General features: G+C 42.4%; 1 protein-coding gene across 1 annotated transcript in view; it reads left to right on the forward strand.

The window, feature by feature from the left end:
• Positions 1 to 19,162, forward strand: part of ANKRD55 (ankyrin repeat domain 55) — a 47,504-nt gene that overhangs the window by 23,894 nt on the left and 4,448 nt on the right. The window contains exons 7-10 of the mRNA XM_060235973.1: positions 1,608 to 1,792; positions 4,818 to 4,985; positions 7,733 to 8,391; positions 11,704 to 11,805. Of these exons, the coding sequence (XP_060091956.1) occupies positions 1,608 to 1,792; positions 4,818 to 4,985; positions 7,733 to 8,391; positions 11,704 to 11,805 (1,114 nt within the window). The remainder of the gene's footprint in view (positions 1 to 1,607; positions 1,793 to 4,817; positions 4,986 to 7,732; positions 8,392 to 11,703; positions 11,806 to 19,162) is intronic.

A 19,162-nucleotide genomic window follows, 5' to 3' on the forward strand; every position in this document is an offset into this window, starting at 1 on the left:
AAACACTGACGCCCAACGCAACTTGCATCTGACCGTTACATTGATTGTCAGAAACAGTAGAAAATAAATGGCAGAACTAATCAAGAAGAAGAATCCCCTAAATTCTATAAATGGTACTATTTGGGTGGAATGGTGGCCCAGAAATATTTCAAATAAATAAACAACAATCAGAGCAATCCAGTTTTTATTTAAAATATTTCAGTTGTAGGGGAAGCAACACTTCCTTAAATCCATCCTGATCAATCAAATATCTCAGTCCCCATTTCTCAAGCACAACTACAGGGCTCCTGTTTATTTTTGCTACTGTACACTAATATGGTTACCCCTCTGCAGGGCTTTTTTTGTACAAAAAGCCCAGCAGGAATCATTTGCATATTAGGCCACATCCCTGACAACACCCGAAGTGACATCACCCATTCAGTAGGTTATTTTTTGCTTATCGACACAGAACAGTACAGTGCCATCAGTTGCATTTCATGAATGTGTGTTCTCACACAGCCCAATGAGAGACCTTGTTTCTCCACAATTTCTCCACAACCAATTCTTTTAATAGTAAGCAAACCAATCAGTTATTTATAAATAGTGTTTTTAAGAAGCATTGACACTTGGTGTTCATTTTAGTTCAAGTTACTAAGTTAGTTCATGTTGCTGAGTTTTCACACAGCATACTGGAAGATGAAATCCCCACATAATATTATTTTACTCTTGCTTTATTTATAGTCTGCCTTTCTCACTGGGACTCAAATTAGATTAAGCATTGTACACATAACTCTGAATATGGCCCTATTTGCAGACTGATAAATTCACAGAACATGGTCATACAAAAAAGATAAGAAATATTTCAGCAAACTTGGGAGGACACCCAGTGTTGCAGAAAAACCTTATACATTTAAAACATAGGAGGAAGTGTTTTGTTTTTTTTTTAAGGAGAAGTGTTGTCTGCAGCACAGGCAATGTAAAAATAAAATGATTCTTGGTTGCCATTGCAAAGGCCCAGCTTCTCCTGGGATGGGGTGCTTGTGGGCGGCTCCATGTTTCTCACTCTCTTTGCAAGCCTGTTGAAGGCTGGAGGCAGTAGAGAGGACAGAGTGCACAGTCTGGGAGCACATGGGTGCCTAGTGCCTTCCCTCTGCCAGAGACCTTTTAAAAAAAAAATTAGAGCCCTGGCCAAGCCAGCTGGAACAGCATTTCTGTGTGTTCCTGCTCAAAAAAAGCCCTGCCCCTCTGGAATTATTGCTAATGAATAGGTTTGCCAGTCTCCAGGAATTACAACTGCTTTCCAGTTTAGAAGAAATGGCAGTTTCAGAAGGTGGACTCTGTAGTATAGCACAGAGTATAGGAGAAATAGGAGTCCCAGAGTGGCACATTCTTCAGAGCTCTCTCTCCTCCTCAAACTCTGCCTTTCTTAGGCACCACCCCCTGGATCTCCAATAATTTCTCAAGCTAGAACTGGCAACCCTAGAATGAGAGTATACAGAATGAGGCCATGAGGTATAATACAAGTGCCATTTTGAAGAGGTTGTAGGAGTGGGAATACTATGTCAGTAATTGTGTTGTTATTGTCGATGAACATTTTATGCCACATAAATGTGATTGATTTCATTCAGAGTGGAAACCGGTTCCTGTGTTCCATCATCCTGAGCCACCACCAAGGCCCATTGATAATCAACTATGATGATGAGAATGGGAAGACTTGCCTTCACATTGCTGCGGCTGCAGGATACAGTGACATTATCAGTGAGCTGGCTAAAGTCCCAGAATGCAGCTTACAAGCCCTTGACGTAGATGACAGGTGACCATGGAAACAAATGAAAAGAGCTACAGAGCTCTGGCTAAGGCTTGCATTGCTTTGACCTACAGTAAAGGATGTTTGGCTGCTTTCTCATGAAATGTGGCCTCTAATTAAATGACTCTCTCCATGGCTCCTTCTTGCTCAGCAACTCAGCAAGTGGGTGTCCTGACTTTTATTGTTAGAGCTCCTACTCATGTGAAGGGCGCTCAGTGTTATGAGGAAGGGCCTCTCAGTATTTCGTTTACTCCAATGTTAACCAGAGCTTAATTCATGGCACAACTCACCAGGTATTAGCCCTGTGATTTATTATGAGATAAAAATAAAGAAGGAAGCGCCTCTCACGCAGTTGGGATTAGAGAAAAAGATTTACTGGGTAGTAGGGTTGCCAAGTCCAATTCAAAAAATATCTGGAGACTTTGGGGGTGGAACCAAGATACTTTGGGTGTGGAGCCAGGAGACATTAGGGGTGGAGCCAAGATCAAGGCTGTGACAAGCTTAATTGAACTCCAAAGGGAGTTCTGGCCACCTTTTCAATTCCTTCCTTCCATAGGAAATAATGAAGGATATAGGCACCTTCTTTTGGAGCTCATAGAATTGGACCCCCTGATCCAATATTTTTGAAACTTGGGGGGTATTTTGGGGAGAGGCACTAGATGCTATACTGAAAATTTGGTGCCTCTACCCCAAAAATCAGCCCCCCCCCAGAGCCCCAGATACCCGTGGATGAATTCTCCATGATTTTATATGGTAATAAATCTCCATAGGGAATAACAGAGTTCCCAGCAGATATTTCCCTCCCCTCCCTCTGCTTTCTGATGACCCTGAAGTGGGGGGAGGGCCTCCAAACCAGGGGATCCCCTGTCCCTATCTGGGGATTGGCAACCCTACTGGGTAGTGGCACAATTTTTATTTCCAGGCAAAGTTGAAGGCCAGCTATTGTCATGTTAGAAAGTTATCTCTAATATAATTAGAAGGTGAACCTAGAATAAGCAAATATCAATTTAAAAGAAAAAAGTTCCAAAACACATGCAGAGAGAGAGAAACAGTTCACTCCTAAACAGGGAGAAGTTCCACTTAATTCAGTGGGAGTTTGTCCCAGGAAAGTGTTGTTAGGACTGCAGCCAGAAAGACTTTTTAACATCAATTTGGAATACTTGTATTGTATGATGCAAAGTTATGTAAGCTTTGTTTTGCAAAATAAAAATAATTAAAGATTAAATTCACCAGGCCAATGAATAGTACAGACAAATGCTGTAACTGGTGGCCTAGGAAGGGACCATTGTAGGATATGTTTATATTTTTAAACAAAGCTTTAAGTTCACAATATTAAATGTCTTGAATTTGAAATTTCAGAGCACATTTTTCAAATATTGTGTCATGAGGAAAAAATTAAGGCTCAGTTCAAAAAGTTCTGTTGTCAAATCTTAAATTTCACTAAGTGTAATATTTGTTGACATCAGCTAGGTTTTTCCACTCAGATTCTAGTTTAGGGACATGCTTAATGTTTTGAAGCTGATGCTTGATATACCAAGAGGGCACAGTGCTGACTACTGACTGAGGGTAGAGCTTTAATGAGGATATTAATTTACCACTTATAGAGCTATACTTTTTGTGTCTAGCATGGAGCTTGGTGGCATGAATGCTTAACTCTGGGTCTCTCTCTGCTGGAAAGAAAAGGTTGCCCTAGGGTGCAGCCAGACGTACCATTAGTGGCGATACAGCTCCGTTTCGCTGATGGATTAAATGTGTTCGTTCAGACATCCACATCTGGCAATCGAGCATATTCCAGTGTCATCCCAGCTTGCTACGCATCTATGGCGCATTAATTTGACAGCACATAAAGTCCGGTCCTTTTTCAAAAAAGCTGCACAAGATCGGCTTTTTCCTGTTTGGACAGCTCATGCGCGATACTGCCTCTCACCTTTTTTAAAAAAAAAAGCACCCCAGCAGACATGCGCATTGCCAGATTATCCGGGAATCTGAGGTGACGCTTCTGCTTCTCCAATCAACACAGGATCGGAGGGGAAGGGGAAATGTTATCCCACTATTTAGAACAGGGAAAAGTCTCTTTTTTTCAATGTGGAGGATTTCTGGAAACCTCTCCCCCCCCCCCCCGAAGTAACGTTTGATTTCCCACCTCCAAACAGTTGGGCGCATGTTTAATCGACCCCCCCCCTCCCAGAAATCACCACCTGATCATGCATGCGCCAAGAAAAGAGCGTGATAGTATTGGATGTCTGAACGCTCAACAACAAAATGAGTTGCATTCTTGGATGCTCGTCTGAATGGCCCTGCATCTAATCAATATTCAGCTGTTCAAATTTGAGCGCTACACACACGCTTTTAATGTGAGGTGTGACCACACCCCTAAAGTTGCAAGTGTCTCTGGAGCAGTTTCCTAGAAGAGAGTGCAGCTTTACACTACACATACAATTTGTAGGCCTGTTCTTACAGGCCTAAAAGGACACCCTAGTTGCACTTTCTTTTCAAAGCGCGTGCACACATGCATACATTTGCATGTGAGGGAGAGCCTGCAGGAAGTCATTTTGTGCATGGTCACTCAAAACCTGGAGCCAGCTTGGGCAAGATTTGATTGCATCTCACCACCACTTTGAAATTTTACCAGTCAAACTTTATAGCAGACGGAGAACAGTGGTAAGGCTGCCAACTTCCAGGTGAGACATGAAGTTCTCTTGGAATAACAGCTGATCTCTAGACTACACAGATGTTTCCCTGGGGAAATGGCAGCTTTTTAGAGGACACTGAAACTTCATACCCCTGCTGAGCTCACTCCCCCAAACTTCACTCTCCCTTGTATCCATGACCAGATTTCTAGGAATTTCCTAACCCAGAGCTTACAACCCTTGCCACAGCTTTGAAGTGTGTTATGATACCATTAAAATTAACAGTTACCATGTCCCCAAACTTAATTCCCTAGTGGTTTCGCCTTCTCATCTGTTTATCTGATTCATGCCATACATTTCTATAGCACCAGGTTATTAATACATTCCTTTTTCTCCTGTAGGACACCTTTACACTGGGCTGCAGCAGCAGGGAAAGCTGACTGTGTCAGGGTCTTGCTACAGCTGGGGGTAGAGAGCAGCCCAAGGGATATCAATGAGAACACCCCCCTGATATATGCAATGTACTGTGGGCACACAGCATGCATTAAACTGCTCTCCCAAGAGAACAGGTAAAACCAATATTGTCTTTTGACTTGATTTTTCATTTTATAGTCAGCTGGATAAGAATGATGTTAACCTTGGAATTCATTGGGTCATCTCTGAGTTGTGCTTGTTACTGAAGTATTTCTAAACAAGCAAATAACGATGTAAGCCCTTTGAATTCCCACTGGGGTGCTAGGTGGGGTATGCATATATTTGCAAATATATATATTTGCACACAGTCAGTGCACAGTTGCTACCAGCACAGTACGGAATACTCTTCAGTTCTAGGGAGGCAGCAAATTCTGTTAACTGGGTGGGGAGGAACACCTGATTATAGACTGCCTTTCAACTTTAAAATGTTCCCAAGATAGTTTACAGCAATAAGTACAGTAAATGTCAATAAAAAGCAGAAAAATACAACAAAATTCAATTAAATACAATCAAAATAAAAAAATGCAATACAAATCAGTTTCCCAATAATGCTACCCCACCACCACACTATTTCTGATTAATCTAAAAGTCCCCCTAGAAAAGGCAAGTCTTCAAATCTATCCAGATAGCTGTGGAAGAAGATGGTCTAACCAGTGTTCCTGTGAGCACCATGGTTCCCATCAGTGGGAGCTTTCAAATTGCAGCCATCTTTTGCGTTTTCCCACATGTTGTGCTGCTTCTGATGATTGTGCTATTGGTGGGATCAGTTCATGGGTTCCCTCTGTTCAGGGGGAGGGTTTTGTTTTGCACAGGTACTGAAGCATTTGAGCATCTCAGCAATCTTGTTCTCTGCCTCTCTTTTTTGGAATACATGGGAAAAGTGCAAAATCCTTACATGCAGATTTACATGAGAGTAGACCCATTGGATTCTGTACATTTACTCTCATTTATTTGCTCAATCATTTGAGCATTTTCAAATTGAAAAATTGCAAGAATGTAACAAAAAGAAGAAAGGTTTTCCCTACTAGGGAGAAAGCTGAAAAAGTTCCAGAGACAACCTGGCAGATCTTACTTGAGTGTGAAGCAAAAAGAGGACATGATCTGGCTTTCTCATGCTGCAGAGGAAGAGAAAAAGAGGCATAGAGGAGACCAGATGTGCATGCACAGACACACACACAGAGGAAAGTGCCCCCAATGTGAATGATAGCTTGTTTCAGTGCAGGCCCCTTCCATCATTTCTCTGCTGAGATGCAATTTAAAAAAAAAAAAAAAAACACCCAAACCTGCCCACCACTTTCTGGGCAGGTTTTGGCAGGCAGGTTGTGCTGGAAGTCACTAACGCAAGAAATCAATGTGAAAAATTTAGTTCAAATTAAGAATAGAGGCTTTGTTGGGAATATATTTCACTTTGTAAAAAAAAGTGAGGGATAAACCTCCATGATGGGAAGGTGGGGGGCAGGGAAGATAGGAACAGTGGTAGGATGTTACTAAGTTGCCTGAATAACCCCACCCCAATAACATCGGGTAATGCAAGTGAATTTTTAAGGCAATGTGAAAGTCGCCAGTGTGTTTTCGGGTTCTTACCCAAAGCACTTTTTTCCAAAAGCAAAAAGTCAGTCCTGGCTTTTCTCCATTTCACTACAGTAGAGTAGAAGATGCTGTCAGGGGAGGGCAGGATGCAAATGTAAAATAAATAAATTAAATAAATAAATAAGAGCCAAGGATGCATCATCTTTCTTTTTGCAGGGAGCACCCATTTGGAAATAGCTACATTCATCATAGATGATGAAACCTCTTAAAATTTTGAGAAACCTTCATGGTAGAACCCAATTCCTATATCAGGCAGGTTTTTTGGTCCCACTACCAGTCCTCAAACTTCCAAAAATGTCCAGGTTCAACGAAGTTGGAAACTCCTGGCCTATACCATTTAGGATTGTACAGGAAATCCCCAGCAAGTCCAGTGAAGTTGTTTTATGCCTGCCAAAATATGAACTCTGTCACTAGCTTTCTGCTGCATTTTTACAGCTATAGCTGTAGCTTCTGAACCATCTTCAAGAGAATGCACTCTAGTTTAATTCATTTATGCCGCACCAAACTGATGGACAAATGAATGAAAATAAAAAATGTCACTTAGCTTTTCTCCAGTCAGTTCTAACTGTCTTACTTCCCTCCCCTTGTTCTCCTTCCAGTTAATAATTAGCATTGTTTCCTGTGCTGAAAAGTTCAAGAATTAAAATACTTAAGCCATTTCTTTCCAATAACATTTCAGTAAACAACGTTTCCTGTAAGGAGTTACCAGAAAAGCCATCTCAATGTGGAGCTGAAGCCACACTATCTTAGCCTAGGATAACTGTTTGATTGGTTTTTCTTGAGAAAGAAAGGGGAGGGGGTGTCTCAGGAGGCCAATCCCAACCAGCTATGGGGCTTGCTAGTTGCAAACCAACTATAATCCCATATTAGGTATGCAAAATTGTCCAAATGCATCTGGTTCTATCACCATATTTAGTTTGTGGGCTTTTACATTCCTCAGTGTATGGCACTACTCTTTAGGTCACTGTTCATATTAGATATATTTTGATAGTACTAGGAGGGTCCAATAGAGACCCCAATGCAGTTTACAACATGATTCTTCCTGTTGTCCTTACTACAACTCTGTGAAGAAGGTTTGGCTGAGAGTTACTGCTGCACGGTGACCACTGGACTTTCATGGCAGAGTGGGTCTCTCAACAGTCTAACCCTTACACCACACTGGCTTTTAAATATGTACGTACACATTTCTGCTGAGATTATAAACAGTTGCATTTTTATTTTCTCACCATGGTTTCTTTTTAATTCCCAAAAGACTAGAGCTAGTTCATCAACTTTCCTCCCAGAACAATAAATTCTCGAAGAAAGAAAGTCGATTCAGTATGCTTAACCAAATTTTCTCATGCAAAAAGAAAAAGGACAATTGGAAGGCAAATCAGAAAGATAAAACCAGAGACAAATCTCAGAGGGAAGAGACCTCAGAAGTTGATGATATCATCACCACGTTTGATTGCATCATGGATGCAAACTGCAAAGGCTCGTCTGAGGAGTGTGTCATGGCTATAGACTTCAAACGAAGAAGCACAGACACGAAGTACCTCATCTCAGAAAATAACTCATTGGACTGCCATAGCCTTCCACCAATAAGAACTCAAAGCCTCCCACCCATTACTGTGAGTCATCCTTTTTTAACATCTTCTACGACAGCATCTAGCATGAATTTGGGTACTGATGCCCGCCATTTTGCACATTGCTCTCAAAAAAGCAGAAGCGAACATGATTTGTCAGATCAAAGGAACAACCGACAAACTTTGGACAACCCTTGGAAAATTGACACTAACCAAATACTAACATGTAAAATCTGGACAACAATGCCTTCTGATAATAAACTGGTAGATGGATTATTTCCGGAAAGATCCAGCCATGTTCTGTTGTGCCCTCCCTATCTCCCACACCTGCCTAACTCTCCATCAGGTATCTTTTTTCACTGTATAGTTATGGGATGGGGACTAGCCATGAAAAGGATTTTCATGCCACCACCACAGCTTTGCTTGCTGCTTTCCCCATGGCCGTGTTCATGCTGATCTGGGCTTTTTTTGTAGCAGGAACTATTTTGCATATTAGGCTACACCCCCTTGATATAGTCAATCCTCCAAGAATTTACAGACCTCTTCTTACAGGGCCTACTGGAAGCTCTTGGAGGACTGGCTATATCAGGGAGGGGGGTGTAGCCTAATATGCAAAGGAGTTTCTGCTACAAAAATAGTCATGATGCTGATAAGCCAAACCCTTATTAAAATGAACAGTGACTTGTCTCTTCAGAAGTGGGAACTACTATGATGAGGTCCAAGCAGTCATTGGTCCTCTTTCACTCATATGTGGCCTTTCTTTGGCCATAATAATGCCATTACTGCATTATCAGTTCAGTTTTACATCATTTTTTCAGTATATGATGTCATTGATCATTCTTTTGTCTTTAACCTCTGAATATTCCATTACTTTATGTTACCACTTTGGACAGTTTGTTTATTTATTTCACTTATCCCCCACTTTCTTCTAAAGTGGCATACACTGTCCTCCTTTCCTCCATTTTATCCTCACAACAACCCTGTGAGGTAGGCAAGGCTGAAAGTGTGTGAGTGGCCCAAGTTTGGGATCTGAACCTAGGGCTCCTGTCATTAACTACAAGCTGTTGGGCAATTCTGAGATCCCTAGCTTCAATTTCTGATTGAATCATGCCTGCAACAAACAGACAATCATCATGTTAGAGTGGAGATTTTGAACTTGGGTATCTGAAATCTTGGGACAACACTGTAACCAGTATGTCACACTGACTCCCTAGTACATAGTGATGAAAAGAAGTGCAGACATCTATAGTCATGCTAGAAGTTTATAAGAATCATCTTGGAAACTTTCACAGTTTGTACATCTTGAATTTACCTCCATTATATACCTCCCTCCACTGCCAGCTGCTGCCTGATGTACCAGCAGGAGAAAATGTGATGAAAATTAACTGGGGGGGGATTGCTAGAGTATTGCAGTGATACATGACATCACTTCTGGTTACACAGGAGGAAGTGATGTCACAGTGTTGCACAGCATTGTGTGATTCCTTGGGCTGCTCCTAAAAGCTCCCTAGATTGAATCCAGCCAGATTTTTCACTCCCATCTTTCTCAACTTTCCTTTTTACTACAGCTCCTGTCCTACATGCAGGTCCCATAAACACTAGCATAGCCATTTGGGGTGTCTCCTCCCCTTTTCTCCATCACAAAAGCTGGTTGCATCCAACCTAAGGAATAGCTAAGGCAATGAGATCATATTCCTGCCCATAACTTTGCTATAGAGTTAGGTTTCTGAAGGTTGTTAGCAAAGCTGCAAGATATGCTTTTGCTATTCAGACATTTGAATTAACAAGAAAATAATGCATATGTGCATTTTCTAAAATGTTATAGATAGGATTTATTGCAGAGGTCATGCTGAAGGTGCTGTGTACATTCTGCTGTAGGTGAGGAGAAGGTAGGAGGGTATTCCACAGTGTTATTCTCCTTATCTATTTGTAGAGCTACCATAATATACTCTTTCACCCTAAAGAGGGTTCCTATTAGCAAAGCATCTGGAAAAGATTATAGTTTATGTGTTTTTTTTTTAGAAATGGCATTTTTTCATGTCACAATGTCTAATGTGGTTAGGATTGTAACATTGTGAGTTCCAGTGCCTTACCACTGCAGGAAACTGTTTCTCTTGGCTTGCCTTCATGAATGTTGAGGTTAAAACATACATGATCTTATATTTTAATGAATACTTTTAGAAGTTGCAGCAGAAATTACAAGCTAAAATAGTGAGTTCTGCATTCTCTGGACTAGATATGGTATTGGATCAAGCACAAAATTTTCTTTTGTACTAGAGCTCAAACAATTTCTGACTACTCTTAACATAAATGCGGGGGGGGGGGGGAGTCCTAGGTGTTGCATGAGATCTTTCACAAGCAGAATTGTCCATTTATGTTTTCACTTGTACATCACTAGTTCCAAGCCATTATCTGAACCTCTTTGCATGGAATTCTGCAGCATAAGCTGCTGCTTTGGGTACATGAACACACATGAACACATGAAGCTGCCTCGCCGTAAATCAGACCATTGGTTCATCAAAGTCAGTATTGTCTTCTCAGACTGGCAGCAGCTCTCCAGGCTCTCGGAATGAGGTTTTTCGCTTTACCCTTTATCTGATCCTTTTACCTGGAGATGTCAGAGATTGGACCTATGACCTTCTGCATGCCAAGCAAATGCTCTGCCAATGAACCACAGGAGTAAGGTTGTGGATTAATTGTGCACAGAAAGATACAAATTCCCAGGGGTGGAATTCTAGCAGGAGCTCCTTTGCATATTAGGCCACATACCCCTGATGTAGCTAATCCTCCAAGAATTTACAAGGCTCTTTTTTGTAAACTCTTGGAGGATTGGTTACATCAGGGGTGTGTGGCCTAATATGCAAAGGAGCTCCTGCTAGAATTCCACCCCTGCATATTCCAGTGCAACCTCATAATCTGTTATGCATACTTAAGTTCTATAAATTAGATCTTCAGTCTGGGAAAAAGGTTAAATACATACGAACAACATCAGTATCTAATACAGATTGGTGGTGTTGTGTCTGTCATCTTGTGCCAGAATTATCTGTTTGGAGGAAAATAAAAATAGAATGAAACATGCTTACTTATATTTTCCCATACCAGTCACTCAGTCAGACTCTTTGCTTAGGTGTTATTGAGTATCGTCTTTACAAATGGTAATAAACACCAAAATAAGCAACACATTTATTGTTCTGTAGAAAAGGGAACAACCATGAGAAGAAAAATGGTAGGCATCACCAATGAGTGGGAAAAACAAGATATGGGTCAGTAACAATGGATGCTAGGAATCAGTTACTTCAAAGTATTGTTTTGGGGAAAGAACCTGTTGAAACTCAAACTCAGTGCATTTCAAATACAAACTCTTCTTCACAGACTATTAAAACCTCTTCAGTTGCTAGCAAAGAAGTGTTTCTTGTGCTGTATACAAAGACCCCTGTCAAGTAACTATAGAATCCACATGTGGAAACAGTAGTCTATACATAGATCTACTGATCTCCTATTCAAAAGAGGCAGGAAGAAAGAGTGAACAGATTCCCATGTGGACATTCACTTTCCCACCATCACCCTTCTGAATCACTACCCCCAGCCACATATCAGTCAGAATATCTTTTTGTTACAAACTCAATTAATGTTCTTTGTTCCCTATTGTGATTTGTAGGGAAACTCTTTCAACAGGCAACCCTAGAGCAGCCCAAAGTAAAAGACCTTACATCTGTGCGGAAGACCTTGGCTCCTTTGTTAAACCACTGTGTTCAGAAAGGTAAGGATAGCCTTCAAGTGGATCTGTAAAATGGACAATTACCAGCTATGTTCTAAATGTTTTGTTTTCATAAGTTCTTTCTCAAGGGGGAAAAGGTCTTCTTTCTTACTGTATAATAAAAGGTGATAATGATGAAGAAAAAGAATTGCAGATTTATACCCTGCCCTTCTCTCTGAATTAGAGACTCAGAGTGGTTTACAATCTCCTATATCCCACCACAACAGACACCCTGTGAGGTGGGTGGGGCTGAAAGGGCTCTCACAGCAGCTGCCCTTTCAAGGACAACCTCTGCCAGAGCAATGGCTAACCCAAGGCCATTCCAGCAGGTGCAAGTGGAGGAGTGGGGAATCAAATCCGGTTATCCCAGATAAGAGTCCATGCACTTAACTACTACACCAAACTGATCTGCTAACCGATTGCCCAGAGTAGGATGGGGAATTTTATGCACACTCCTGAGTTCCACTGTGGTATCAAACTTACATTCCAAGTAACATACTACAGGAAAGCTCCACTGTGAGGCCATGCCACAGTTCTACTCATTGTAGGTTGTCTTAAGGAAGGACCAACATTAGAGGAAATCAAGTTTTTCTCTCTTTCAAAGTGCCATCTAGTTGCAGACGACTTATGGCAACCCTGTAGAGTTTTCAAGGCAAGAGACAAACGGAGGTGGTTTGCCATTGCCTGCCTCTGTGTAGCAACCCTCGACTTCGTTGGTGGTCTCTCATCCAACTATTAACCAGGGTTGACCCTGTTTAGCTTCTGAGATCTGACAAGATTGGGCCAGCCTGAGCCATCCAGGTAAGGGCAAACTTACATGCACACAGAAGCTGCTGCTTGTCAAAGATTTCTCAGAACTGGCAAAGGACATGTGTGCAGCATATGATATTACATGTATGTAGCATTGTACAGATGAGTCACATTCTCTTCCTGCATGGCTTCCATGTTAACTGTGTGCCATGTGTGAAGCAGACTTTACAAATGATACTCAATGTGTGATTCAGTGGCTCTGGCATAAAGTATATATCAGGCTGCAGTAATGCCCTGTATCCTGATCGTTGGCTAGCCTGTTCTCTACTTCTTATTATTCCTGGGGCCAATACTGTATAGCTATAACTTCTTGCCACATACAGCCACTACTACTTATACCATATTGGTGTTTTTCTCACAAAAGTAAATTCATTTTCTTGGTAGCTGATCAGTGATTCCCAGGTTCCTCCAATTGTCAAAAAATTGATTCAGTGATTTAAACCAGTGACTAGAAATGTAAAATAGCATTGTCTCGCAGCAGTTCAACACTACAATCCTCTAAACATGACATTAAAAAGGTAAAGGTAGTCCCCTGTGCAAGCACCAGTCGTTTCTGACTCTGGGGTGACGTCACATCATGATGTTTTCACAGCAGACTTTTTACAGGGTGGTTTGCCATTGCCTACCCCAGATTTACACTTTACCCCCAGCAAGCTAGATACTCCTTTTACTGACCTCGAAAGAATGGAAGGCTGAGTCAACCTTGAGCCAGCTACCTGAACCCAGCTTCCACTGGGATCGAATTCAGGTTGTGAGCAGAGCTTGGACTGCAGTTTACCACTCTGTGCCACAGGGCTCCTACACACATGACATTACATGTGATGAAATGAATGTTGAGGGGAAGAAGACTCCGCCCCTGAACCCCTGCTCACTCACCAGCTTGTGAATATAGGAGACCAGATATTACATGTATGTAGCATTGTACAGATGAGACACATTCGCTTCCTGCATGGCTTCCATGTTAACTGTGTGCCATGTATGAAGCAGACTTTACAAATGATCTCCCAGCCTTACAACTGATCTCCAAAATACAGAAATCAATTCTCCAGGAGAAAATGATTGCTTTGGAGGGGAGACTCTGTGGCATTATATCCCACTGAGATCCGTCCCCTCCTCAAACCTCACTCTCCCTGGATTAGGAAATTCTTAGAGACTAAGTTTTGGGAGGGGAGGGAACTCAGTGGGATATGAGGCCATTGAGTCCACACTCCAAGGGAAGAGACCACTGAGTACTATACTAAGATCAAGATTCTAAAATACAAGTGCATATTGCCAACTGAGGAAGTAAAGGCTGGAATGTTGCCTAATTTGAGACAAAACATTAAAGCAACCTTTTAGAACTATAAAAATTAAAGGAAACTGAAAACAGAATGAATGTATCTGCAAAGAGGAAGCAATTAAAAATAGGACTGAAGAAGAGAAGTGGACTGTTCAGTGTTTATGATAATGTAGTCATCTTTGCATAAACAAAAAGGGATTTTCAAGATCTTCACAAACTTATTCTATTATACTGGGTGCTTGCACAGTAGGAGATTGTAAACCACTCTGTGACTCTGAGGGAAGGGCAGAGTTTAACCCAACTCCTCCTCTTCTCTCTGCCTTCTCCCCCTGCTTTTTATCAACAGAAAATAAAGCTTGAATGCTGGCAGCTCTATTGTGTTTGCCACACACTGGGACCATTTATTTCATAAAGTTATAGGTGATGCTTCCATTATTCTAATCTAGGGCATTTAAGACCCTAATGTTTTTGTGAGTTTTTTGCATTTCACACTTATCTGCAAATCTGGGGCCTTTTCAGATTTGTAGAAAGATCTGTGTTCATGACTCCAGTCTCCAGATTTAAATATCCACAGATTTGTCCATTTTGAAAATTACACATATTCATAATGTAATTCTGATCTGAAGCAAAAAAAAAAAATTCCCACCCCCTTTGTACATAATAGAAATAGCATCCATACAATATTTCTTTTTAATGTCTTTTATAGTTTTGGCTATAGATTCATGGATAGCATTCAAGACAGTCATGGCCTTCACACCAGTGCATATCTGATAATGTGTAATAGGCAACTGAGACAAGATGCATACCATGTGTTTGGTCTGTTATGGGAAAAGAGCTTGTTCCTTAAACACACATTTCAATTCCTGCTAAATCCTCCAAGAACACAAATAGTTCCACTACTAGTAACCACCCCTCCAATTTTTGCTGTATGATTCATCCAAACAAAAGTTCAGCTCCATGTAATTAAACTCAGAGACGCAGCATTTCTTTTATTCTTTATAAAAGAGAAGTAATGACCTTTCTGAAGGACTAATTTACAATGTATAAAGTCAATTTACATATAAGTCAGTCTGTTACATTTGAATGTGACCAAGAAACTGGATGGAGCTAGCTGGTAGGAGCAAGCTGCATAGGTAGGTTCCTTGGGTCTGCAGAGATGAAGGAATGAGAGCATGATGAACTCCCACACTAGTAGTGTCTCTGAGTAAATCCACTTTTCCTATATAGACATTATCCATTCTACGGAACACAGAAGCTGCTACACTTCTGAATTATATTAAGAAAACTAAATTAGTCCTCCATCTCTGTAGATGAGTGACTCAGAACAATGCAAGCTGTCCAGGAGTCCCTCCAATATATAAGCCTCTGTCTGCACATAGCCTCTGATAACAATTAGTATTTTTGCTAATTACGTAGTAATAGCAAACATTGCTTTAAAATATTAGATACAAAAGCACCTGGCTTACTAGACCTCTCTGCTGTCTGTTGCGTGCCAGAATAGAAGTTATGTACTTTAGAAAGGAGTAGAAGGTTTTGTTTGCAGAGTAGTGAAAAATAAACCAAAACGCAGAAGGGAACTTGCTTATGCAACTTTAATCAGAAGTCACGTATACTCATTCTGAAAGTTGCCACATTCAGCAAATAAAGAATTATCAGTCATTCTTCATGCATATAGACAATAAAGGGAAAATAATTTTAAGAACTTAATAACACATGAACTATTAGCAAAAATAAAAACATGAAGAACAACCTCTAGAAACTGCTAATTGATTAATTGTTTTAGCTAACTAATTTATAGAGAAATTTATTGTTGAATTGATTGGCTTTCAGATAGAATATATTTTTTTGGCAAATTAATTAAGGGTGTTTTATTGTTGGGGAGGGTTTCTATAATTAGTAAAGCCATTAGAATTAATTTAAGTATTTTAGCTAATTAATTTAAAAGGGAGATTGTGGGTTGGGCTTAATTGGTTGGTTAATTTTTAGAATTGGCAGGTCGGTAAATTAAGGGAATTGATTGGCAAGGACGGAGAGGATTGGGGAGTTAATTAATTGCAGGGTGTGAGTTGTGCTTTCTACATTGGTTGAGGCTGAAGTAGAGACCAGTGGGAGATGACAGGCCTGGAAATTCCAGTACTCCTGGGGAGGGGAAGGTATGACGGTGGAACAGACATCAATATAAGAGAAGGAGACTGAGACAAGGTGGTGCTCGGACACCTTCCGGTCTGTGTCCCATCCTGACAGTGACAGGTAGTGGGGCCAGGTTGAATTACTCGCCTCCGTCATTGGTGTTATGCAATGCCAGGTCCATAAATAATAAGACCTCCATCCTCCGAGAGCTTCTGCTCGAGCAGGACATGGACCTGGCTTGCGTGACTGAGACCTGGGTGCGAGAGGGAGATGCTGTGGCCCTCTCCCAAATGGTTCCCCCAGGTTACTCAGTCTTTCACCAATCACGGACTAGCGGACGGGGGGGAGGGGTGGCCCTATTCATATGAGAGGCTTACTCCTTTAGGGCTCTCCTGGCCCCAGAGATCAACGGTATTGAATGTGCCGGTCTGGCGTGGGATGTTGGGGAGGGGTTGGCGATTTGGCTGGTGTACCGTCCACCTAATGCACCAGCTAGCACCTTACCATCCCTGATCGAGGCCGTATCAGGCTGGGCATTGGAGTACCCAAGGCTTGTTATCCTGGGTGACTTCAGTGTCCATGCTGACAACGCGGCCTCTAGTCAGGCAATGGACCTAGTGTCATCCATGGCGACACTGGGACTCTCCCAATTTGTTACATCACCCACTCACCAGGTGGAGCACATGTTAGATTTGATCTTTGCAGTCGGAGTTTTGGTGGACGATATTACTGCAGAGGCAGTGCCATTGTCGGACCACTTTGCCCTCAAGGCTTGTGTGGATGTTCCACCCCAAGCCCGTTTGGGCAGCGAGCTTATTTTGGCTTGCCTGCAGAGTCTGATGGACCCTGAGCGGTTCCAAATGACTCTAACAGATCCCTGGCCCCCTGGTGACTCTCTTGATGATCTGGTTGAGTCCTGGCATGGCTGACTGTCCAGAGTCATTGATGAGATTGCACCTCAACACCTTCTGCACCCTTGCGTTAAGCTGGCCCCGTGGTACACCCCGGAGCTGTGACAGCTGAAACGAGGACTCAGACAGTTAGAGAGGCAATGGTGGCGTACTCAAGATGAAGCGACTAGAACATCTTATAGTGAGTATATGAGGTTCTATGAGATGGCAGTCAAAATCACAAAGAAGACTTACTTTGCGGCCAAGATTGCGTCTGCAAATTCGCGCCTGGCGCAATTGTTTAGGATGATTCGGAATCTTACAACACTGCCTCAAGGCAGACCAAATGCTAGGGAATTAGAGATAGGCTATGAGGGCTTTGTGAAATTTTTTGCAGATAAAATCGCGTCGCTCCACCACGACCTCCCCGCCACATTGGATACAGTATGTGAACTCGAGGCCCTGTACCTATCTTCCGGTCCAGTTCTGGATCGCTTTGGCACACTCAGCTTGGAGGAAGTTGACAGAATCCTCTCTACTGTACGCCCAACAACTTGTGTTCTGGACCCGTGCCCCTCCTGGCTAATTAAAGCTTGCCAGAGGGAGCTTAGGTGTCCTGTACGGGACATAGATCCCTCTTAGAGGGACTTTTTCCAATGCCTCTTAAAGAGGCTGTGATCTGCCCTCTCCTGAAAAAGACTACATCACGGCTGACGGAGACAGTGCTGGTCACCCTGGTGGATGACCTCCAGTGGCATCTGGATTGAGGTGGTTTGGAGGTGCTGATATTGTTAGACCTATCGGCTGTGATACGGTCGACCATCAGTTACTGACCTGCTGCCTCGCCGACGCAGGGATTCAGGGGAGATTGCACCTCAACACCTTCTGCACCCTTGCGTTAAGCTGGCCCCGTGGTACACCCCGGAGCTGTGACAGCTGAAACGAGGACTTAGACGGTTAGAGAGGCAATGGTGGCGTACTCAAGATGAAGCTTTCCTCTTTCCTTGATGGTTGGGGACAAAAGGTGGCAATTGGGAGAGAACTGTTCCAGAGGCATCCACTTAATTGTGGGGTGCCACAGGGGGTGGTGCTCTCCCCGATGTTGTTTAACATCTACATGCGCCTCCTTGCCCAGATTGCCCAGTGGTATGGGCTGGGCTGTCACCAATATGCTGATGACACCCAGCTCTATCTACTGATGGATGGCCAGCCTGGCTGCAACCGAGAAAATCTGGACCTAGCATTGCAAGCCGTGGCAGGATGGCTCAGGCTGAGTAGGTTGAAATTGAACCCAGCGAAGTCAGAGGTCCTTTGTCCGAGCCATGGTGGCCTGGAAAGGGAAATCCCCCTACCATCTTTTGATGGTGCACCATTGGAAATGGTGCGCAAGGTCAAGAGCTTGGGAGCCTTCCTTGTCAATGGAGGCCAAGATAGCAGCCACTGCTAAATCCGCCTTTTTTCATCTTAGGCGGGCGAGGCAGTTGGCCCCCTTCCTGGAGCACAAGGACCTGGCAACAGTGATCCATGCAACAGTCACCTCAAGCTTAGACTACTGTAATGCCCTCTACATGGGGCCGCCCCTGTGCCAAACCCGGAAACTGCAGCTAGTGCAGAATGCAGCAGCCAGACTGTTATTGGGACTCCCTAAGTGGAAACACATACAGCTGAGGCTGCGGGAACTGCAGTGGCTGTCAATTGTGTACCGGATTCGTTACAAGGTGCTGGTTATTACCTTTAAAGCCCTATATGGCCGAGGATCTGCCTACCTTAGGGACCATCTCTCCCCATATGTTCCCCAGAGGTTATTGAGATCTGGTTCGCAAAATCTATTGACAATCCCTGGGCCGAAGGAGGCCAAACTGAAAGTTACAAGAGAAAGGGCCTTTTCGATCATATTACATACTACAATGTAATAATATATATGTGAATTGTGTGTAACCTATGTTGTGTAACCAGTGTGCTTTTATTATTGTAATGTTGTATTTTATGTTATGCTATGTGAGCCGCCCTGAGCCTGCTTCGGCAGGGAGGGCGGGATAAAAATTAAATATTATTATTATAATTATAATTATTTAAAAAGGCTATTGGGTATGTTAGTATACTGGCTACATTTTAAGCATGCAAAATCTGTCCAGTATAAATCCATAAGGAAAACAACAGAAGCAATTGCATGTAATGTTTGTTCCATCTCACTCCCATTGTCAACTATCTCATCCCCATTGTCAGATTAGAGGCCAGTATACAGAGGAAT

The sequence above is a fragment of the Heteronotia binoei genome, chromosome 4, assembly GCF_032191835.1.
Source record: "Heteronotia binoei isolate CCM8104 ecotype False Entrance Well chromosome 4, APGP_CSIRO_Hbin_v1, whole genome shotgun sequence".
Classification (NCBI taxonomy): domain Eukaryota; kingdom Metazoa; phylum Chordata; class Lepidosauria; order Squamata; family Gekkonidae; genus Heteronotia; species Heteronotia binoei.